The 24,222-nt window shown below is 45.8% G+C and overlaps 1 protein-coding gene and 1 long non-coding RNA gene across 3 annotated transcripts; both read left to right on the top strand.

Moving 5' to 3' along the window:
• The first annotated feature begins 6 nt into the window (after window positions 1–6).
• LOC147006997 (cyclin-dependent kinase 6-like) lies at window positions 7–5,168 on the top strand. Of its 2 annotated transcripts, XM_085867669.1 has the most exons (7): window positions 7–801; window positions 928–1,063; window positions 1,647–1,814; window positions 2,296–2,405; window positions 3,464–3,514; window positions 3,690–3,825; window positions 4,865–5,168. In XM_085867669.1, exons 2-7 carry the CDS (start codon window positions 965–967, stop codon window positions 4,964–4,966), a joined length of 666 nt encoding a protein of 221 aa, XP_085723795.1. In that variant the 5' UTR covers window positions 7–801; window positions 928–964; the 3' UTR covers window positions 4,967–5,168. The 2 variants fall into 2 exon arrangements, with proteins under 2 accessions (XP_085723795.1, XP_085723794.1); XM_085867668.1 differs by having other exon boundaries at window positions 7–1,063.
• A 6,792-nt stretch (window positions 5,169–11,960) lies between these two features.
• LOC147006998 (uncharacterized) lies at window positions 11,961–22,584 on the top strand. The gene is made up of 2 exons (XR_015054486.1): window positions 11,961–12,633; window positions 20,829–22,584. It is a non-coding gene; the product is annotated as an uncharacterized LOC147006998 (long non-coding RNA).
• The last annotated feature ends 1,638 nt before the right edge of the window (window positions 22,585–24,222 follow it).

The raw sequence follows: 24,222 nt of genomic DNA on the forward strand, positions 1-24,222 counted from the left end.
GTAAAAAATCACACAATGAGCGCAGTCAACCATCACCAATCACATATATTGCTGAAATGTTGCGAAAGACTGTGACGCAACCCGTTCATTCAAGCTGTGTAAGTGGAGCACACAGCAGGCTCAGTCGCGTAACTTTTTAGACGGACCTCGTATTTATGATATTTGAAGCTCATGAAATAGCAAGGAGGTAAAGGTTAATAAGGTAATGTGCAGTGGAGTAACAGATGGACAGATCAAGCAAGGGAACGAATGAACAGGAAAAGAGAAGAAACACAAGCGAATGAAACACACCAACCTGCAATTAAGAGGGTCGAGTTCGGTTCGGTAAGGCTAATGGGGTTAACAAAGACCATGTGTAGGGATTTGTGCTGACATGAGATGGTGTTGCTGCACATGCTTGAAGCTCTGGAGGAAGGGTGCGGTTGAACAGCCTCTGGAAAAAGTTCCATAAAGTGGAGAAGCGAGGAGTAAAGGAGATGAGACGTGCGGTTAGCCTGGATTTGGGGAGTTTAACTCGGAGGAGGTTGCTCTGGAAGAACGTCGACATCCAGGAGGAGTTGGAGAGGGTCGAGGCCACGGTTTGACTCATGAGGGATTCCACAAGGGTTAATGTGAATGATTTTGAATGAAAGAAGGGTGAAGACGTGTGTGACATGGACCTTCGGACCTTGATAGGGACAGCACCAAGTGGAGCATCTTTTGGGATAAAGAAACATTTGCTTTCAACAATGGTTTGTGGAGGTGCAGAACTTGTAATGTCACAGACGGATAAACTAATCAAGACAAATCACACCTGTGGAGGTGAGTGACGTGCACATGAGGCTTCTTACACCAATGACAATGCATACATTCAGAGAAACCCTTTAACAAACAATGCAATCGACTTGAATAACCAATTGTTCTTTGTGTGTGCATATCTTTGTGCAGATTGCATGATGTGTTTTTCAACGAGTTTAACGAGAAAATGGTGAGCCTGACATTGGTACTTGAATTCATTGATCAAGACCTCTCCATGTTCCTGAAGACTGTCTCACCGCCTGGCCTGCCGGAGACTCAAATCCGGGTACCCTCCTCTCCACATCCACAAAAACGAAGAGCCATTCCATGCACAGTGTGACAAGTAGTTGTACTGACTCCTGGTTATATTTTTAGCAATAACTGGGGGATGAGTGTGGATAAAGGTTAGTTGTAACAATGGCTGATATCATGATGGGTTGGTGGGTGATCAGCTTTTCGTACTGGAGGGAAGAGCTCGATTCGACAAACATGGAGGAGACACCATATTTGCAGGCGAGTGGAAAGCTGAGACTTAGGTTTGATGATAAACCTTCAGATTGTCATGAAGATGGTGACAAGCCAGGTGAAAGTGGCGACATACTGACAGGCTGCTCACCCGTCTGTTTCTCAAGAGAGAAACTTCAATGTATATCGTTGAGAGATGCCATTGACCATCGTGGCCTGAGGTTCCACCGCAGCCTCCAGGATCACAGATGAGGCGTAACAACACCCACAAAGGGGAACCTGGACCTCACTTCAGGTCTCCATGGATGAACACCTTGTGTAGCTCTGCGGTGTGTGAACCACATTGAGTTTTCGTTACTTGTTGGTGTGAATCACGTGTTCACCCATTTCCGGTATAACCACAGGACATGATGTACCAGTTGCTGAAAGGCCTGGATTTTCTGCACGTCCACCGGGTGGTGCATCGCGACCTAAAACCACAGAACATCTTGGTGACCACGAGTGGGCAGCTCAAAATTGCTGACTTTGGCCTGGCTCGAATCTACAACTGCCAGAAGTTGCTCACGTCTGTGGTACGTACCTTGGCGAGTCTCAAAATGTCCGTTCGTCTTGTGGCTGAATGTTTGGGCCTGTTTTTGACCCCGTGTGCAAGCACAAGCGTCCCAATCTTGCGTGTGCAAGTTGGCTCCGAATTCGTCCCAATCACCCATGAGCAGAGAGGAGTGAGATACATTTTTTTTGCTCTGTCTGCCTGACTGGCAGTGAAACAAAATTATAAATCATTCCAAACGGGAAACTTACTGTTTTTAAGGACGTCATAAAGGACACAAGCAACAGCCACAAAGAACTCAGGTGGTGTAAAAGACGGTGAATTTTTTCTACAACCTTTAAAACCTTTATTTTATTTTAATTGAATTATATGCCTGAACACTGTAGAACAAAAATCGCCTTCTTGTCTCTCTCTCTCTCTCTCTCTCTCTCTCTCTCTCTCTCTCTCTCTCTCTCTCTCTCTCTCTCTCTCTCTCTCTCTCTCTCGCTCTCTCTCACACACAGGTCATGACCTTATGGTACCGTGCCCCTGAAGTGCTGCTCGGTGCCGGCTACGGGACACCTGTCGATCTCTGGAGCGTCGGGTGCATCTTTGCAGAGCTTTACCGTCGCAGGTCACGTGATGCATGACTTATCCTCTTCATTTGTACCTTTCTATTCCTAACTTCACTCCTGTTACTTTTGGGCATTGTTTCTCTTACTCTTCTTGACCCCCCCCCCTCTCCCAACCCACTTAAACTTTCCACCGTCTCCTCCTCGTACTCCCTTTACCTTCCAAACTGCCTCTTCACATCTCTCCCTCACACTTCCTTTACACTTCAAACGATTTCCTCCTTTTCCCTTCTCTCCCTCACATTTACATGACCTTCCCAACTACCTCTTTCTCTTCCCTTGTCCTCTTTACACTTCCTTTACCTTCCACACTATTTCCTCCTTTTCCCTTCTCTCCCTCACACTTCCATGACCTTCCCAACTACCTCTTTCTCTTCCCTTGTCCTCTTTACACTTCCTTTACTTTCCACACTACTCCCTCCTTTTTCTTTCTCTTCCACACACTTCCATGACCTTCCCAACCACCTCTTTCTCTTCCCTTGTCCTATTTACACTTCCTTTACCTTCCACACGACTCCCTCCTTTTCCCTTCTCTCCCTCACACTTCCATGACCTTCCCAACTACCTCTTTCTCTTTCCTTGTCCTCTTTACACTTCCTTTACCTTCCACACCACTCCCTCCTCTTCCCTTCTCTCCCTCATCCTTCCTTTAACATCCAAACTGTCTCCTCTTCCGACAACAAAATTAAAATGTCAAAAGATATCGTGATGCTAAACCAGAAGAGGATTGTTGTGTCGTATTGTGGAATTGTAAGGTGGTGTCATTCTTCATTGTTATTCTTCTTCTTCTTCTATCACAACCCCACAACAAAAGTAAAATGTCAACAGATGGCATGATGGTAATCCATGAGGATTGTGGCGTCGTATTGTAGCATCATATTGTGGCGACATTCCTATCTTGTTTGGTTGTTTTAGAGATTTCGTCCCCCTCTGTTTTTACAAAAAAAAAAGAAATCCTAATTAAAAATTTTTTTTTTGCAGTTATTATAGATTTGTTAACCCCGAGGAATCATTTCCGCAACAATATTTGAGTTGTTGATGCCCTTTGCTCCCTTTGCAGGCCTCTCTTCAATGGAAGTTCCGATATCAGTCATCTGAACAAGATGTTTGAGTAAGTTATTCATGTAACTTGTGTGTATCAGGTACAAAGAGGCTTTTGAATACCACGTTTGATTGTACCTTGTCTGCAGAGTGCAAAGCAAGTTCAGGAAGACACCTGGCGTGCAGGTAAAACCAGCGATGAAATTAAACTGCAATTGCTTTTCCACCATCTTGCGACCATGCAGCATGCTGGGGTTACCAGATGAAGATGGCTGGTCCAGCGACTTTGTTTTGCCTCGCTCGTCCTTTGTTGAACGAGAGAAACCACCCACCGGGGTCCAAGTGCCCGGGATAAAACCGGTCGCCAAGGATCTGCTTTTGGTGAGAATTCCCTTGTTTTGGCGCACTCATGATATTGAGCTAGTCCCGACTCGTTTAATAACGGCCACCAGTGGTTCATCGTTGCTGTTGGAAGAGTGTGATTGGTGCGTCTTCATCAACCTGTTTTATGCTGAACTACCAGATACCCGTCTCCGACGGGTTTGGGGGACAGGACGGATAACAGTACTCGGTTACGATAGTTTCTTTCGAGGTTTTGCGCCGCATTCAACAGCTCAGTTCATATTGGTGGCGTGTCTGGGTTTCCATGATGTCATGGTCCGGGCGTAATCGTAATTTCCATGATGTAATCGTAATCATGATGTAACCTGATGATGTAATCATGCCACTACCTGTAAAATGGTTAAGATAATTCCGGGCAAGTACTGACTGTACGGAACTACTCTTGGTATACCAATCTTTAACAGATCTAAGTATTCCCACGTTGTTGTGGGCTCAGCAGGTCAAATATTTTTGTCCCAAGTCTTTCTTGAATCAGATGGCCAGGCTGAAGGTGACTTGGGCAGGAATTTGTAATTTGTTGATTGTGCTAAAGATAACTCGCCGACTCACGAAAAACACGGTGGGATATTTAATGACCACCAACTCCCAGTGTTGGCCGATGGGTCCTCCTGCTTAACATCCATCCGAGGAACGGCACACACATTGCTGCCTCGTTCAACCTGTGAAACACCAGGATGGTAGTTTATGGCTGGGTCGGGATTCAAACGCAAGCTGGACAGCTCAGATGAGAGGGTGTACACCTGTGGTCCATCCTGCCAGTCCTGGGCCCTGTATTGATATTATAAAACGATTCAATTTGGTACTTTTGGCTCTGAAAATAAGACCTTTCTTTTCTGCCCCCTCCTCCTCTGCGATCTCTCTCTCTCTCTCTCTCTCTCTCTCTCTCTCTCTCTCTCTCTCTCTCTCTCTCTCTCTCTCTCTCTCTCTCTCTCTCTCTCTCTCTCTCTCTCTCTCTTCGGTTGATTTTATGATTATGTCGGATTATAGTTATATAATTAAGGTCATCCTTATTTTTCAGAAATTTCTGACCTTCGACCCCAAAAACCGCGTCACTGCAAGTAACGCAATGCAGCATGAGTTCTTCTCCAAGACCGACGTGGACCCAGTGACACGCTGCTGATGAAGACCTTGCACCCGGCAAGACCACAAGTGAAGACCCTTGAATTCTTTGATGAGAGGGTCGAGTGTCCGTGCACTCGGAATTTCTTGCCTTTATATTCTGTCTTATCAACATTTTAAATGCTGATTCCTTTTTAACTGATTTCTCTCTTCGATGCTCTTCAAGGTCCCCTGACATGCAAAATAAACTTTTTATTTATAAATTAACTTGACCTTCCCAGTGAAGAAATCACCCATGTTTTTTTTTAAATCAAAAATGGGATAATTAGAGCAATATTTCTATCATTTCTGGAGCCTTTTACAACATGCTATAACTAAGTTTTAAATAGTTTTAGCCATACTTTCGAAAATGCCTGCAAGATGTATCGTAGCAGGATGCAGAAATACAAGCAAAGACGGTGTAAACCTTCATGTATTCCCGAAAGATGATAATCGTCGGAGAATATGGACATCTAAAGTGAAGCTGATGAGGGGAAACTGGAAAGGCCCCAGCGACACGAGTGTCATTTGCAGCACCCACTTCGAAGACAGTGACTTTGAGCACGGGCTCTATTAATCCCTCTATTCATCCCAACCCCTCGTTCCTCACACACAGAGACAAGAAATTATGCTTCTGAGCCGTGTATGCACAATAATCACGAGGCAATTATTTATCCCTTTACTACCTTGTCGTGATCGTATACAAATCCAATACATGTATGCGCAATAAAGGGCTACACCATGTACACAAATATTAAATTTGACTGTTGAACCTTTCCATTAAAAAAAAAAATTACAGGGACATACAAGTTAAATACTAACGATTAATATTGCATCATTTCAAGGCGCAAGGAGATAATTTTATAATCAAACAATGTGAAAAACCTGCACCCACATTTTGCAGCTTATTGAATTGTTCGTTGAAACCAGCCTGCTGGGATAGGTACGATTCCACATACATGCCAGCTAGGTATACATGCAAGTGCAAGCTGCACTCGACATACATGGGTTTATTCCAAAGTGAAGGTACTGCTTCCATTGGCATGCTATTCATTAACATTAGCCAAAATGCTGTAATAAAAGAAAAGGGAAAAAAAATGTTTGCACAACGATGAAAGACAAATTTGTCTGTCCTATTACGCGGCCTCATAGCCTCGGGACTCTTACGCATTGACTTATACATTGTGTGCATGCTAATACAAGTTACTTGTCAACTCTAGAGTCTAGACGAGGCCGATAAATGCGTCGTCCGTCCGACGAGTCCGATAAATCTGACGTGCTGTAGCTTTATTTGATCATTCTCTTTTCTTCATTGTTTTCTACTGGTGCTACATGACGACAGTAGGAATGAAATAAATAAAAATCCAACAGAACATCAGATTTATCAGACGACTCGAGACAATTGCATCGCAAGGTGTGTTCTGCCCACAAGTTTTCATCGTATCCGGACAGCGAGGTTGCTTCGTTTTATGCGCGGAGAGATACGGCTGATGACATGGGCGGCCTTGTTTGTGATTAATTCGCTGCGGAGCAACATGTGCGCTGCGCTGTTCACGTCACCTCACTAAAATATTTCTGATATTGAGCAGTATGCAAGTCGAATTTACATTATTGAATTACGAATAGGATTTTGTCCAACCAGTTGTAATTTCCGAGTCTTCCTTCGATGTCCTCCCGATCATCATGAACTCCGGGAATTTCATCGCTATTTTTCTCTGCTTGTCCTGCTTCAGGCTCGACTGGTAAGCCTATATTTCATTTCCAGCTGCCTGAACTTCACCTCCCACGACTATGTTATCCCACAATTCTCAATGTGATTCGGACCAAAATCCTTCATTTCTCTCACACTCACTGTCGTTACCAGACAAATGAAAGTCCATGGACGGTGTAAACCGTCCACCTAGCAGACGGCAATCTCTGTCTGTCTGTCTGTTTGCGATTAATGTTTGTTTATTTTTATTTATTTATTTATTGCATGATTGACGGTCTGATCTGAATGAAAATTGCCAGGAATATTGCTGGGGACCCACGGATGTGCCTTTTCGAGTTTTGATGTTAATCGGACGAGCGGTTCCCAAGTTACGGCCATTTATCTGTCGACCAATATCTGCGAGAGAGGGGGACGGGAGAGGGGGGATGAGAGTGGGGGCGAGAGAGAGGGGCGAGAGGAGGGGGGAGAGAGGAAGGGCGAGACTAGGGGGAGAGAGGGGGGCAAGAGAGGGGGCGAGAGAGGAGGAGGGAGAGGGGGGGAGATAGAGGGGGGAGAGAGTGGGGGGCGAGAGTAGGGGGGCGAGAGGGAGGGCGAGAGAGGGCTGCACATACTGGCACTCACCTACGGGCCCGTACTGGTATATATGACATTTAGGTACTTTGGCATGTCAGGGGACCTTTAAACTCTTCATCATTCTTCATAACCTTTCCTGTTCGTCATTTCTTTCGTGTTTCATGTGAACCTAACTTTTTCAATAAAGGATACTATTTCCTTTGTCCTTAGTTTCTGTTTTATCCCTCCTTCCCCCTCTAACTCCACCACCCTTCAATCAGACAAAGTTGACAACATGTTAGGAATGGAGCATGAACAGATTCTTATTCCTGGCCTGAAAGATTTCCACGTTTTCCGAATGTCCGGGCTTTTTTATTTTTAGGATACAAAGTCAAGGCTCGTGGAAGAGCGAGAATACAGAAAAGATCAGGATATAACATAACAAAAGGGACAGCAGAAAGAGATGGGGGATGCCAACAGTAGAGCAAAGGGATAAATAGATGGAGATGGGCAAACAAGGGATGAGGGGTCGGGTAGGATGCAGGGGATGGAGAAGATGGATGCAGGAGCAAATTCTCAGGAAGGAAAAACTGGATATGTCTGAGGAGGGTGGGTTGTCATGTCAGGTATGGGAGCATACGCTGGAGCAGCGCGTCGCTGTGTCCACTTTCCGCCAGTAGTCCAGGGGCCTCCGTCTGGCCATCCCCCGGGCAGATGCCTGGCCCATCCCCATCGCCTCGAGATGCCGATCAACCTGCTGCAAACACGGGGCCACGTGGTCGGCCTCTTGGCCTCCTCCACTCACGAGGGTCCCTTGCTGAGAGAATCTGGTGAGCAGGATCAGCGTCAGGAAAACGAGTCACATGTCCATACAGCCACAGCTGACGCTCATGGACAATACAGGTCACAAATCTCATCTGAGTCTCTTTAACCACTGCTCTTTGGACACAAAGTCTGACCAGTGACAGCCAAGGATTCTCTGAAGAGGCCTGGCACTGAAGGAGTTAAGTCTCCGTCTCAGATCGTTGCTCAGAGTCCAAGTCTCACATCCGTAGAGCAAGACTGGAAGGACCAAGGACTTAAAGACTCGGACTTTCGTCCTTCTGCAGAGGTTCTGACGGTGCCACTCCCAAACCACACACACACTCGGACCACCACACGTTCGGACGATGCCGCTCGCCATCTCGGACCGTTGTTTCCTGACAGACCTGTTTAGAAAACCGACAAACTTTTGAATCTTGGAGCGACAACTCGTGTAAACCTGAACAACGGACGTGAGGGACGTGGTGGGAAATTCCAGTCACGTGACGGCCGCAGTTAAACAGGGGGAATCGAACATCCGACGGGAATCTTCTTCACATTGGAATAATCCACAGCAAAAGAGATGTGAAGAGCTGAAGAACTGATTACGGATAAAAATGTGTTAAAAAAACGAACAAATACGAATCGAGTCTTCTTGCGACATTCGCTTTTAGTTTTTCCTGACACGTCTGACATGTTTAACACACGTCGTTGAAACTGTGATTTTAAATGAATCATCGCCACGGGTTGTCATCATCTTGGCGCCGATTTGGTTTCCACATTGTCGCGTCTGGATGTGAACAATCTCCCTCATTCTGCAGATCTCCGCGAGTCCTCCACGTGATGAGGGAAAAACATCTGAGGTAAATTTTTAAAAAACATCTGATGTAAATTAAAAAAAACATCTGAGGTAAATTTTTAAAAAACATCTGATGTAAATTAAAAAAAAAACATCTGAGGTAAATTTAAAAAAAAACATCTGATGTAAATTAAAAAAAAACATCTGAGGTAAATTAAAAAAAAACATCTGAGGTGAATTTTAAAAAACGTCAGGTAAATTTTAAAAAATATCTGAGGTAAATTTTTAAAAAACGTAAATTTTTTTTTAAATGTCAGGTAAATTTTAAAAAAACATCTGAGGTAAATTAAAAAAAACATCTGAGGTAAATAAAAAAAAACATCTGAGGTAAATAAAAAAAAACATCTGAGGTAAATTTTAAAAAACGTCAGGTAAATTTTAAAAAAAAACTTTTTCTTTCGGCTGCTCCCGTTAGGGGTCGCCACAGCGGATCATCCGTATGATCCGCATCGTGATTTGGCACATGTTTTACGCCGGATGCCCTTCCTGACGCAACCCTGGTCGCCTCTTGCGACTCTTAAATTTTTTAAAAAACGTCTGAGGTAAATTTTACAACAGGAAACAAGTTCATCAACCATATCAGGATTGTTTATCAGTCTCTTGCTTAAGGTTGCGTCCTCATTGCAAATGACACACACACACACACACACACACACACACACACACACACACACACACACACACACACACACACACACACACACACAGAAGTTCTTTTCAGACATGACTGCTCGATGGTCCTAATCGTGGTCATAGCAGCTCAACTTCCCACCTGAAAGCACACATAACAGAAAGACATGAACATTGTAACAATATTGGTCAAAGTGACCTTATCTCATCACAGGTCAGTCTGATCACAAAATTAACTTCACCATTCGTTTTCTCGTGTCCTGAAACCCCTAGAAAGAGGTACGACATGACTATGTTTCTGGCTGGCATGACATGGACCCTGAGTATGACGCCGATTGTCACCGGAAATCTGTGGTTGCCACCGGAAGTCGCTAATAACCACTTCCGGTCGCTTCGAGAGTGTCATAAATGGAGTGTGTGATCTTAAAAACCCCTAAAACGACCCAAACATCGTGAGAATTGAATCGTTATTGGCAAAATAGTCGAGGGGTCAGTCCGGGGGAGGGGGTGTTCCGGGATGAAAAGGGCCCTCCGATATGGAGGGAGGGGGGACGAGGGGTCGAAAAAATTTAACCCCATCATTTCCCAGTAGCAGGACTTCAAATCAACCTAACACAGCAAAAAAAAAATCAATTTTAGCACAAAAACCCTGCGGAAGCTGTTTCAGTGACTCTTCTTGACCCACACCGTGAGGTAAATAAGAAAAATTTCCCAGAGATAAACACGCGCGCGCGCGGTCTTTTCACCGCCACGTCCGCCTTCAAGAAATAATCCCTCACAAAAAAGGGGGATTGGGGAGAAATAATCGCACATTATTCACGGATATCGCACTCTACGTGTACAATAATAATTAATTTAATCGTAATTGGATGAAAAAGAAAATCACAGTCATGAGAGTTGCAAGAAAAGTAATTTTTCGTTTGAATGTCAACCCAGCTGTAAACCGTCATCCTGGTGTTTCGTGTGCAGGGCGATTCATCAGTGTGTGTGTGTGTGTGTGTGTGTGTGTGTGTGTGTGTGTGTGTGTGCCGTCCCTCAGATGGACGTTAACATCGTGCCCTCCTGCGGGGATAACCAACGTTCCCCACAAACGTTCACTTCCACGTGGTCTTGATAATTAAATAAAGATATTCGAAAACGCCTTTTTGAGGCTTTTCAAACGGTTTTCTCCTCACGGCTCACGGCTCGTGTCGGGGAACGTGAAACGCAGACGCAAAAAAAAAGAAGGAATGAAATTTAAAAAAAGAATGAATGAAAGTATTTGAAGGAGAGAGGGGCGTGGCTTGACCTCGCCGGGTGGGGGTTCTGGGAGGGAATCAGCTGACGCGTGACGTCACGTCCGCTTCTGGGCAGTCGTTGTGAGCCACGTTCCCAGAAACGGAGGAGGCTCGTCGAGGAAGAGCCCAATCGAATGGTCGGTCCGATGAGCTTCGCTGTGAGCACAGACCGGCGGCGTGACGTCATGTCCGCTCAGCAAAGCGACGACTCGTTCATCCATTCATATTGGGATGAGCGCAGCAGCGGCCTGCTCGAGGAGGTGCGTGCTCCTCCGAACACCACGTTATTTCGACGGAGTGAGACCATTATAAATGGGACCAAACTGGCTGGTAGGATGGCCGAGGGGCGTGTCCGCTAATCTCGAGCCTGGGTTTGAATCCCGCCACAGGTAGAGACTCACCTGGTGTTCCGCTTCCAGGGCGCATCGGTGTGTGTGCCGTCCCTCGGGTGGACCTTGAGCAGGGCGTCCCGTCTGTGTCGCATTGCTTGGTGGATGTTAAAGACCCCACGGTGACCTTCGCCGATGAGAGGCGAGCTTTCAAACAAATTCCAAATTCCTGCTCAAACCAAGAGGGGGCACTGCATCAGCGGCACAGCTCAGCGGTTCCACAAATGATGCTGTGTGTAGCCATGATACCCCATTAACCCCTCCTCTCCAAGAGGAGGTGGCGAGCCGTCGAGGAAGGAGGAAGGAGAGAGAAGAAGCCTCATCCTGCCTGCTACGTTCTCGTCGACCCGCGGGTGCTCGTCTCGTCTGGTCCGTTCCCGTGCTGGCTGGCGTCCATTGCGTCGTTCCTGGTCCCTGGTGCTTGGTTCTGCGTTGTTGGCGGCGGGTTCGAGTCCCGCCACCGGATAAGCTCGACCAGACCGCACGAGGCGGACAGGTGCAAGAATAGGCCCCTGCCCTAAAAAGTTTTAATGTAGGTTAGTGGGGGTGGGAGTTGTGATGAGGGAGAGGGGTGTGGAGGTGATGGTGGGTCTGGGGGAGGGGTTCATGGGTAGATGGTGGGTCTGGGGTAGGGGATTGTGGGTGTGATGGTGGGTCTGGGGGAGGGGTTCATGGGTAGATGGTGGGTCTGGGGTAGGGGATTGTGGGTGTGATGGTGGGTCTGGGGTAGGGATGAATGGGGGTGATGGTGGGTCTGGGGGAGGTGATTGTGGTGTGATCGTGGGTCTGGGGGAGGGGATTGTGGGATGATGGTGGATCTATGGAATGGGTATTTTACCCACTTTCCCCATTGTGGTGTTAAAACTCAGCCCAGACGAGTTTTCCCGTTCAGTTGAATTCATTAATTATAATTTTATAATTAATATTTTATTTGGATATATAGTTAAATAATTATTTTAATGTTCGCCTGGGAAAAGAGAAACCGGATAAACGTCGCTCCGAATCCAAATATCCAGTCCGGATTTTGTTACTCACCGGCTGTTTTGGAACTCGTCACACTCACCTCTTCCACCATTTTGCAGACAATGCGGGAAAGTTTCGTGCTTCACCTTCCTCTGTGTGGCCCCTGATCGCGACGAACCCTCAAATAAGGGGAATGGGGACGAGAGAACGGAAAGTTGGGAGGTTCGTTTCCCTGAGGCCTAATAACGGGGTTTAGGCCCCGTTCCGCACTCGAGGAGGGGAGGGATGAGCGAGTACGCAGTTCGTTTGGGGAGGTCGGACCTCAGGAAGCGAGTACATCGCAGATCAAAGGAAATCGGTCCTTGGAGGGAGCTGTGATGGAGTGGAGGGGGACACGGGGAACCCCTGAGATCCGGGATCCTCCATTTGAATAACCAGCGATGTACATGGACACGTTACTGACCGCAGCACAATTCCTCGACTGTCAGGATCAGCAAAGTCGGCCCGGTCAGTTGAGAGGGACCCGGGAGGGGGGGGGGAGGGGGGGTTGGTGAGCTGGGAACTGGATATCACCAGCGATATGACGTCATCACCGTGTCTCGGAAATCCGTGTTCCTCCCACTTCCTCACACATCGTTGTTCCCTCCACCCCCCAGGTTAGACGGACCTTATGTTTTCATCCATGTTTGTTTATCTGTGAGCAGGATATGTTAAGAAGTTGTGGATGGATTTAGACGGAGTTTGGTGAACAGGTTTGGTGTGTGACAAGGACAAATTGATTCGATTTTGGTGAAGATCTGATCCGGATCCGGGAATGTTTTCAATACCGAAAGTAATTAATCACCATGGAAAGACGAGGACCAAAAACGATGTACATCATGATATTTCAATAAGTTGTGGGTGAGTTATGTTGAAGATCGGTGGATGAGTTGGTTCGGTGACAATAACAAGACAATTCGATTCTGGTTCAAGTCCAGATACAGATCCGTCCTATCAGTGACAGACAAAATGTTACTTGTTCCACCTGGTGGACAGGTATGTTCTCCACCGAGTTTTACCAGGTGTCTGTGAGTGATTTTAAATATATTGATCATTCTGTCTGTTTGATTGTTAATCACCTCCAGGTCACAATTCTAAACCGATCATCATGGAACTTTACCAAGTTGTAGAGGTATTCTCATCTGATAACCCAATTGATTTTGAGGTCAAAGGTCATCTTGAGGTCAAATTTCTAAAATCGTCATTTTTCATCCATACACCCTTTAGAACCCTGAAAAAAAGTTGTTGATGGACTTTCACAAAACTTTGTGGATGAGTGGTCAGATGATAAGAATAAGCCAATTAAATTTTGGTTCAGGTTGTCAATTTTAATCTTAATGAAATGGACAATTTGATGTATCCATGGCAACCTTTGGAGAGGGGGCGGATTTTCCAAGTATCGTGCTCTACAGACTACACTACGTCTTATTCTTGTTTGTTTTTCTGTCTGGTTGTTTGTCCACACAGAACGTATGTGTATGCATTACATTGAATCCTTAAGTACCGCAAGACTCGAAAAGACCCCGAATACCCAGCACACTCTTTATAACACCCATTAAGACCATGAGGACTCAAAGGAACACGATGGGTCCAAATATCACAAAAGCACATGACTCTGAAAACCCTTTATAGCCTTTCAAACCTTAACACCCTTTGACACCCCGAAGACCCTTTATTCCCTTTATTATTGTGGTGCCGGGTTCAGTGGATAGGATGACCGCCAGATGGAGCAGTTGGGCCATCTCCCGCTGAACACCTGAATTGAAAGGTCGTCACCCCGATAACTCCAGAGTCGATGGGTTGCTTAAAGGACCGTGGTCGCCAATATTTCGACCGCCTGGTGAAGGATTAATTGTCTCGATCTCCAATATACCTAAATAACCACGCAGTCCAGCTACCAGGGAAGCCACACCCTCGGCCGACTTTGTCCGAACCGAGTCGCTGTTCCCGACTCGGATCCGGCGTAACCGAGCAGGAGTTACCAAAGCCGCGCCGGGCCAAATAAGAATTTACGGCACAAACGGCCTCACTCTTTCTCAAGCCCGCACAGTGCTGGGTCAATGATAGAAACGACAGGCAACGAGCTCGTACATTTACCTGGGGTTATTTATAATCGTGAGGGAGACACAGAGCAGACTTAACCATGACGATAATATTCAGGCAATGTACAGTGAGCAAAAGCACTTAACAATTATATTTAAAGGCGGGCCACAGACAGACACACACACACACCCTTAAATAAATGGGGCCGGTTGGCCTTTATTCGACCCTTCAGCTCGGAGGGAAGGTGAGCTGAGGGTCAGAGTCCAGCCGGATACCTGGCCACCACGTGTGGTTTGGCCGAGACGAGTGAACCAGGATGAGACCAGCCGCGTCGAGCGAACCATGATGAGACCAGCCGCGCCGAGCGAACCAGGATGAGACCAGCTGCGTCAAGCAAACCGGGATGAGACCAGCCGCGTCGAGCAAACCAGAATGAGACCAGCCGCGTCGAGCGAACCAGGATGAGACCAGCTGCGTCGAGCGAACCACCAACCACAGGACCATGGAACCACCGAAAAGAAGACCACCAAAAGAACCCCCGAACCAGACACTCCAACAACGAAGCGAAGAGCCCGGAGACAGCTTGCGATCTTCCTTATCCCTCCTCTCGTGCAGGGGGTGGGGGGAGGGGGGGAGGAGGGATCCGCTCTGAGGCGATGTGCCTCCGGATTGGACGAGGGGTTGTCGGGCGATCAGTGGAGTCCCCTTATTGGACGGGAGGAACATTCCACCTTGCGGGGGCGGAGCCGGCACTGAGGTGATGAGCCTCCTGATTGGTTCGGTGGGGGGAAATGGTGGCCATCAGTGATTGGAGGAGGTCCGGTGGGAGGGGGCAACGACCACCCTCCCCCGTGCGTGTCTGAGAACCCAGACGGAACAACCAGGGGAGCACCCTATTCTCCATCCACCCTTGTAGCGGGGAGGGGAGGGGGGGTCTCGGGTCAGCTGTCGGGCCGGCTGCTGTCGATTGGACGAGCTCACGGTGGGTGGAGGGAACCTCACCCCTGTACGTGGCACGTTGCACGTGGGCGATGGATGGCAATGGTGCGAGAACGAAGAGTTTGTGGTTTGGGAGGAAGATTTAATGATGTCGGAAAAAATCTACCAAGAAAGAAACCCGCAGCGCATGGACACTTATCCACCCATAAAACATAGGCGAGGGTCTTAGCTAACTTCATCTTTGCTAACTTCACCAAATATACACCTCCAAATATAAGTACATCACGTCGTTTAAAAGAACCAAGTAAACATCGTGATTTGTTTTTTGATCGTAGATGTTTGATTAATTTAATCATAGATGTCTCACCTCAAAGGAGGAGATACTTGGAGTGTGTATTATTTTTAGAAAGGGGAATTCAAAGAAAAATTCAGTGAGGAGATATCGTTGTGGGTCAAGCCGGTGACCTTGACAACCATTAATTTTTTTTGATTTTCAAATAGTTTCTGGTCACTGTCGAATAATTCTCAATTCCTCCTGTACATTTAAGTCATTTATGAAAAACAGACAAACACAAACTTATCGATATGGAGAATTCAGAGGAGATTCAAAAACCAACAAAGTCTTGCTCTGATTTTGCAGTACATGGACTTTTTGAGTTCTAATATAATATGCAGGGGAAAAAGGAGAGTGGGGGGGGGGGGCGGTAAGATGATGAGAATGTCTGGTCATCCTCAAGACAGAATGGTGCCAAGACTGCAGCCCTTTGGATGTTGGAATACATCACACATGGCCCCTTGGTGGTGGTTATCCAGAGGCCTGAATGGAAAGGGCTGACAAACGATTTTACAATCTGAAGTTGATCAAAGGTTGAAAAGGCATCTGGATATCACTAAGATAAGCATTTCATTGAAGCAAGACTCCTGCTTCCAGCCAGATTTTCAGGCACCAATATATTATTTATTTATTTATTTTCAACAACAATCCCTTAACAAGTAACATGGAATAATAGATGATTATTTTCCACTGAATGAAGATTAAAGATTATTTGGAAGGCCAATCTGTTTTGGGGAAGAGGGGTTGTTTTTACTTATCAGATTGATAACCTTCCAATACAGTCAAGAGATATAAAGACGGGCTTCTCCGAGGTCGTTTAAAATGTAAAATATATAAATATATATTTATATATATATATATATATATATATATATATATATATATATATATATTGTTACGGATTCGCGCCCGCCGGCGTGCTGACGGCCACGTAACTCGAATCGCGGCACGTCGCCCACCGGACGGACAATCCAGTCGTGACCCTCTCGGACTAACGCTGGGAACCAGTCACGGGTGGACCTTTCGGTCTCACCGCGATCGAGCCAATCAGCCCCCGCGTGGGATAGGGTTGCTCGCCAAATTCGACCTACCTAAGTACCCACACGGAGGGTAGACCGGGCGATCGCACCTCGCCGCAGGTCGACTTCGGACACGGGCCACTTAAGCGACCCGTTCCGTACTATCGGGATAACCGAGCGGTGTTATCGTCGGCCTCGACGGTTCGATTAATTATCGGGCGTATTCAGCCCACTACCAACCCTTTACGTGAAGTAAGATGGGGATTGAATAGAGGAAAAGACGAAGCGAAGCGGGAGAACAGTTCAATAATAAAGCACATTTATTCGCGATGAACGGAAAGCACACATATACAATTCCACCAAAAGCACATAGAAAAAGAAGAGAAACACAATTCAATTTTACACAAAAAGCAAATGTAAAAGCAAAGACACAATGCAGAGCTAATACCGACTACCGAGCACACGGCAACACTTATACAATTCTACTTCACAGACGGCGCCGACAACACATACCCAAAACCAAGAAAAAGAACACCCTCAAGGATGAGGCGGGCCTGAGGCCGAGACCGGGTCGGGCCTACCCGTCTGGTGATGAGACGCGGAGCGGCGATGGTGCCTCAACTCCGCGGGCCTCGCGGACAGTGTCTGGTAGGGGGTGGGAAAAGGGGCCCCCTTGGTCGCACTATCTCAGCGCGGGGGGAAACAGGAGGGGGTTGCTGATGCTCGGGGAAAGGAGGATTTTTACTCTGTCTCGAGTCCCGCGACGAGCGTCTCCACCTCGACCAGGTCGCGCCGTCGGCCTCCCTGGTGTGCAGCTCCCGGCACGACGCGAGCACCCCCTCGTCTGCCTTCCCCGCCTCTCCACAGCTCCGTCCTCTTCGCTCCGACTCCAACGCACACGACGACGACGACGACCAACAACCACTTTTCTGACGAACGCAGCCGCTTATATAAGCCCCGTGGCTTCGCCTTTGACCCCCTGCCTTCGACCTTTCACCTCGCTCCCCATTGGCCCGAGAAAAAGTGGGCGTGAATGCATTTTGATCCATGAATTTGCATATAGCGACCGCCCTCCAACGCCCTGGAGGCGGGGCCAAATCGCCCCTCGCTCACCGATTGGACGGAACAAAAGTGGGCGTGTGTCGTTTTTGATCCGTTTTTGGAGCGGAAAATCCGTGGTTTTGTACACGCTGTTCGGCGCGCGCCCTGCACGAGTCCAATACCGGTACCCACAAGCGGCGCAAGAACGGTGGCGATGCGACGGTTGCGAGGTGTGACGAGAAAGGTCGTGGCTGTTGTGGTGAAGCGGCGTTGTGGTGGGTGGTTGATGTTGTGACGACTGGTGAGACGCGGTTGGCGGTGGTAATCATGGCGGTTGGTCCAAAATAAAGATAGCAAAAGAAAAACGGCTATCCTGAAGAGTCGCAGCACGCATAAATGACATGTATTCCCTCTAGACAACGGGTTTGGGCCGAACTACACATATACTTACCGAGATATCTCACCTAAGGGACCTGAATGGTGGTTTGCAAATTTGGTAACCACAACAATATATATAAGTATATATATATATATATATATATATATATATATATATATATATATATATATATATATATATATATGTATATTTATATATATTGTTGCGGATTCGCGCCCGCCGGCGTGCTGACGGCCACGTAACTCGAATCGCGGCACGTCGCCCACCGGACGGACAATCCAGTCGTGACCCTCTCGGACTAACGCCGGGAACCAGTCACGGGTGGACCTTTCGGTCTCACCGCGATCGTGCCAATCGGCCCCCGCGTGGGATAGGGTTGCTCGCCAAATTCGACCTACCTATGTACCCACACGGAGGGTAGACCGGGCGATCGCACCTCGCTGCAGGTCGACTTCGGACACGGGCCACTTAAGCGACCCGTTCCGTACTATCGGGATAACCGAGCGGTGTTATTCGTCGGCCTCGACGGTTCGATTAATTATCGGGCGTCTTAGCCCACGACCAACCCTTTACGTGAAGCAAGATGGGGATTCAATGAAAGAAATGACGAAGCGAAGCGGGAAAACAGTTCAACAATAAGCACATTTATTTCGCGATGAACGGAAAGCACACATATACAATTCCACCAAAAGAAGAAGACAAAAAGCAAATGCAACAATGCAGATCTATCCGACTACCGGGCACTCGGCAACACTTATACAATTTTACTTCACAGACGGCGCCGACAACACATATTCCCAAAGCAAAAGAAAAGAGAACCACCCTCCAGGATGAGGGGGTAGGCGGGCCTGGGGCCGAGACCGTGTCGGGCCTACCCGTCTGATGATGAGACGCGGAGCGGCGGTGGTGCCTCAACTCCGCGGGCCTCGCGGACAGTGTCTGGTAGGGGGTGGGAAGGGGGCCCCCTTTTGTCGCACTATCTCAGCGCGGGGGGAAACAGGAGGGGGTTGCTGATGCTCGGGGAAAGGAGGATTTCACAAAATCGCGGGTCCCGCGACGAGCGTCTCCACCACGACCTCGGTCGCGCCGCCGGCCTCTCTCGGGCGCGCAGCTCCTTGCACGACGCGAGCACCCCTTCGTCCGCCTTCGCCGCCGCCGCCTCGCCACACCTCCGTCCCCTCCGTTCCGACTCCGCGAACTCCCAACTGCACTGAACTCGACTGACGAACGCAGTCCCTTATATCCCCCGTGGCCTCGCTCCTTCATCTTTGACCCTCTGCCTCCGACCTTTCACCTCTCTTGCTGGCTCCCCATTGGCCCGAGGAAAAGTGGGCGTGAATGCTTTTTGATCCATGAATTTGCATATAGCGACCGCCCTCCAACGCCCTGGAGGCGGGGCCAAATCGCCCCTCGCTCACCGATTGGACGGAACAAAAGTGGGCGTGAGTCGTTTTTGATCCGTTTTTCTGCGGAAAGTCCGCGATGCTTTTGAACACACTCCTCGGTGCGCGCCCTACACGAGTCCAGCATCGGTGCCCACGAGTGGCGCGAGATGACGGTGATGCGATGGTGGCGAGTTGTGACGTCGTAAAGGTCGTGTCGTGGCATGGCGGTTGTGGTAAAGGTCGTGGCGGTTGTGGTGAAGCGGCGTTGTGGTTGGTGGTTGTTGTTGTGATGGCTGTTGAGACGTGGTTGGTGGTGGTAATAATGGCGGCTGGTCCAAAATAAAGATAGTAAAAGAAAAACGGCTATCCTGAAGAGTCGCAGCCCTCTTGAATGACATTTATTCCCTCTAGACAACGGGTTTGGGCCTAACTACACATATACTTACCGAGATATCTCACCTAAGGGACCTGAATGGTGGTTTGTGAATTTCGTCAACCACAACAATATATATATATATATATATATATATATATATATATATATATATATATATATATATATATATATATACATATATACATTTGTATAACTGAAATAGAAACATGTTCGAGCACATCGAGGTCATAATCATGTTTTATTTGAATAAATTTCCCATTATAGAAATATAACAATACATTGTGCAAAATGCAAAAAAACTTTTACTTTTTCAAGTTCATTATCAAGTTTAATTGGCAACATTTTTTGTGTATTTTTATCATCCTTAAGCAAAATATGCTAACTTTGGAGAAATTTGCATCCACATCATTATCACAGAAATCATCAATCACGGAATACCGAAAAAAAAATCGATAAAAACCCTGTATATCACCAACAAATCGAAGAAACGTATTTACAAATGTTTAAATAGCGTACATGATTCCGGTAGAGGGTTCCTCGAAAGTCATCCCGGTACGGCGATGGCGATGGATTTTGTCCTATGTCGGTACCAACACTAATCTCACCTTCAAACAAAATCATTTTAAATACAAGTTGAAGTTGGAAGTAAAATAACCGTTCTCATCATGGGGAAAAAAGAAAGCTCCATGTCGGAATACTTTGAAAAGTTACCGTGTGTCAATGATGTGTACGTCACATATGAATACATAATGGACGACTGGACCATTGTGTGTTTTTGGAACTTGCGAAAAAAAATTCGTTGCTCAATTATTTTTTTTCAACCATATTGATATACCGTTATATACCAGTCTGTCCCCATTGGTATATCGGTATTGAAAAAAATCGATATCGACGGAGCCTCCTATTTGTTTTCTGCTCCGAAACCACACACACAATTTCAATGAAACTTGAACAAAACCTTAATCTCCTAGGATTGACTAAAGTTTGTACACCTCATTGAGAAGAACGGGGTCTCAGGGGGTCTACGGGTGTGGGGTGGGGAGGGGTTATGATGATGTATTTTCAGATGCTTTCCAGTTAGTTTTGTGTTTCATTGTCTTTGCAGATAAAGAAATGAAAATCGTTTCTTTTACCAAGTCTGCCCAGTTTGATAAAGAAGATTATTTCAATCAGAAAATGTCTTCTTGTCAGGACAATGACAAATCGAGCAGCGTCTCTTTCAATAACCACAAAAGTTGTTTAAAGGCGATCAAGCACATCCAAGGAAACGTGAAACTCTACAAGTGTTCCGTGTGTAACAATGCATTTGGTGATTCATCAACTTTACGTAAACATAAACAAATACATTCCGGGGATAAACCCCACAAGTGTTCTTTGTACTCGAAGGTCTGTTTTTCGTCATCAGCTTTCAATTATCAAAAAACACATTCTGGGGATAAACCCCACAAGTGTTCTGTTTGCAACAATGCATTTTTTTCTTCATCAAATTTACATAACCATGAACGAATACATACGGGGTGTAAACTCTTCAAGTGTTCTGTGTGTAACAAGGCATTTAATCAATCATCAAATTTACATGACCATGAACGAATACATACGGGGTATAAACCCCACAAGTGTTCTGTGTGTAACAAGGCGTTTAATCAATCATCAAATTTACATACCCATGAACGAATACATACGGGGTATAAACCCCACAAGTGTTCTATGTGTAACAAGGCGTTTAATCAACCATCACATTTACATCGTCATCAAAATATACATATCGGTGATAAACCCCACAAGTGTTCTGTTTGTAACAAGGCGTTTCATCAATCATCAAATTTACATAACCATGAACGAATACATACGGGGTGTAAACCCCACAAGTGTTCTGTTTGTAACAAGGCGTTTAATCGATCATCAAATTTACATAACCATGAACGAATACATACGGGGTGTAAACCCTACAAGTGTTCTATGTGTAACAAGGCGTTTAATCAACCATCAAATTTACATCGTCATCAAAATATACATATCGGTGATAAACCCCACAAGTGTTCTGTGTGTAACAAGGCGTTTCATCAATCATCAAATTTACATAAACATGAACGAATACATATGGGGTGTAAACCCCACAAGTGTTCTGTTTGTGACAAGGCGTTTGTTTCTTCATCAACTTTATCTCGTCATCAAAAAATACACACGAAGATACAACAGAGGTGCGAGGAACCAGCGACTTCGGTGTGGATACCGCGTTATCAGGGAAATGACCAAATACCGGGATCTGGAAAATGAAGTCAAAATAACCTGGAAGTTGAAGAGTGTCGATATTGTGTCAGTGACAGCTGGAGCAACTGGAGTGATGAAGAAGAAACTCACTGAGATTTTCAAAAATATCTCTGGGAATGAATATTACTACAAACGAACTACAGTTGGAGACTGTCTGGGGTTCAGTGACGATCCTGAAAATATCCATCGGAACAAAACTCCGAGAATAAGAAAACTTTACAACTTGTTCAAACAAACATGACCCTTTCCCTCAATGGATTGGGACACACACACACACACACACACACACACACACACACACACACACACACACACACACACACACACACACACACACACACACTCACAAACATGCATATACACACATTTACACACACACACAGACACACACACACACACACACACACATCACACAATAAGTATAGATTTTAAACTTGAACTGGAATCTTATTTTGTTTCTTAAACTTTGGGATATCTTTAATCCCATATCTGTGTTTGTTCTTCCTTACATCACAGTCAGGGTTTATTCTTTGCTCGTCCTTATGATCACCTGTACAGGTGTGAACCATTAAATTGTTTGTTTTTCCCAATCGTTTCAGCCTCCATCTTTGATGACTTTCCCATTATTTATTTTACCAAGTTACACTACTCGCACACAGGTGCATCTTTGGAGATGAGTTACAGCAACATACTGTAGTTGCAAAGGAAAAAATGCTTTCACATATACAGGGGGCTGTCTTTATTTATATAAAAAAATCACATTGATAAACAAGCAAAAGAGCAGAGATTGCAGACCCTCGCCAGGACTTGTTTTGTGTGGTGTTGGTGTACTTTTATATTGTGTATATTGTGTGACGTTTGTGTGCTGGTGTGTTACATAATGAATGAGATAATTAGAACTGCCACTTAATAACTGCTGGCAGTGATGACCGGGTTCCAAGAAGTCCCCCTTTGATCGGACACCTGACCCTGACCCATGAAGTGTTTTTTTTATTATTATTATTTAATTCTTAAATTGTATTTAGAATGGGATTAAAATAAATTCAAATCAAATGGAAGACCAAACAGATACAGTCCTGCATTGGAGTAATCAGAAGGAACTCAAACAAGCAAAAATAAAAGATGAAGTCATCATTAGGAACCTGGATATGATTCGCATTTCAGCTGTTACTCCTCCACCCTCAAAGCCAGCGAGGAAAAGCCAAGTGAGGCTGATTAAAATTAACTTAAAAAAAAAACCCATATCAAAAAAATTAATACTTCTGGCTGTCAGACCATACATCCAATCAAGTTGAAATTTAAAACATGTATTCCCCATCACTACTAGAATTTAAAACATGTATTCCACATGAAGTTTTACGTCGATTGATTCAGCGGTTCCCAAGAAAACATTATTTAATATTGTTTAAATCCAATATGGCTACCAAACCATGTGACATCAATTATATTCCTTTACGTTGTACACGCATGCTTGGAGAACATTTATGTGAAGTTTTCTCTTGATCTGTCCAGCCATTCTGGAGAAGAAGGTTTTTATATGTTTTCGTGCAGATACAATATGGCGGCCAAACCTTGTGACCGATGATCATACGTGTGAACCTTTTGTTCGTCATGGATAGGCGGTCATATGTTTAAAGTTTCGCCTCAATCTGTTCAGCCATTTCAGAGAAGATTTTTGAAGGTTAAAAAACAATGTGGCGACCGAATCACATGACTGATGATGTCATCAAAACATTTTTTTGGTGGACCCTCAAAAATGTTCATACTGATCGGATGTAGCATTCTACATGTGCAATTATGACATCATAAGGAAGGCACATGTGACGTCATAAAAAAATTACTCATTCCCCATGAGGCATACTTGCCATGTGCCAAGTTGTAATTTTTTCCTTGGTGCGATTTCAGAGATACAGAGGTCCAAAGTTTTTCTGTTTTTCAAACATCTGTCTGCAAGGAGCATGCTTGAGGGCCTCTGTCTGCAAGGGGTACGGTGGTACCTTGGTCTTTACATGTTGGTACCTTGGTCCAGTACACCCAGACCCCAAATTTCCCATGGTGGTACTCCTTGGCCCAATACATTATTTGCATCTGTAATTTAACCAACACAGACAAGACCTCGTACAACTATAACTTGCTACAACCCAATATACGAAAGCAGGTATACATTGGTGGCGTGTTTTAACTTCTTGAAGATTGACTTCTTCAGATGTAGATGATAATGCACCTTT

This window comes from Eptatretus burgeri, unplaced genomic scaffold, assembly GCF_056783735.1.
Source record: "Eptatretus burgeri isolate ZD-2024b unplaced genomic scaffold, Ebu_testis_v1 Ebu_testis_scaffold_916, whole genome shotgun sequence".
Taxonomy (NCBI): domain Eukaryota; kingdom Metazoa; phylum Chordata; class Myxini; order Myxiniformes; family Myxinidae; genus Eptatretus; species Eptatretus burgeri.

Excerpts from the sequence above, each read along its gene's own strand:
- LOC147006997 (XM_085867668.1), top strand. The coding sequence starts at position 965 with ATGGTGAGCCTGACATTGGTACTTGAATTCATTGATCAAGACCTCTCC. Across the intron at positions 1,815-2,295 it reads AGAAGTTGCTCACGTCTGTG|GTCATGACCTTATGGTACCG; the intron begins GTACGTACCTTG and ends TCTCACACACAG. Across the intron at positions 3,515-3,689 it reads CATCTGAACAAGATGTTTGA|CATGCTGGGGTTACCAGATG; the intron begins GTAAGTTATTCA and ends GCGACCATGCAG.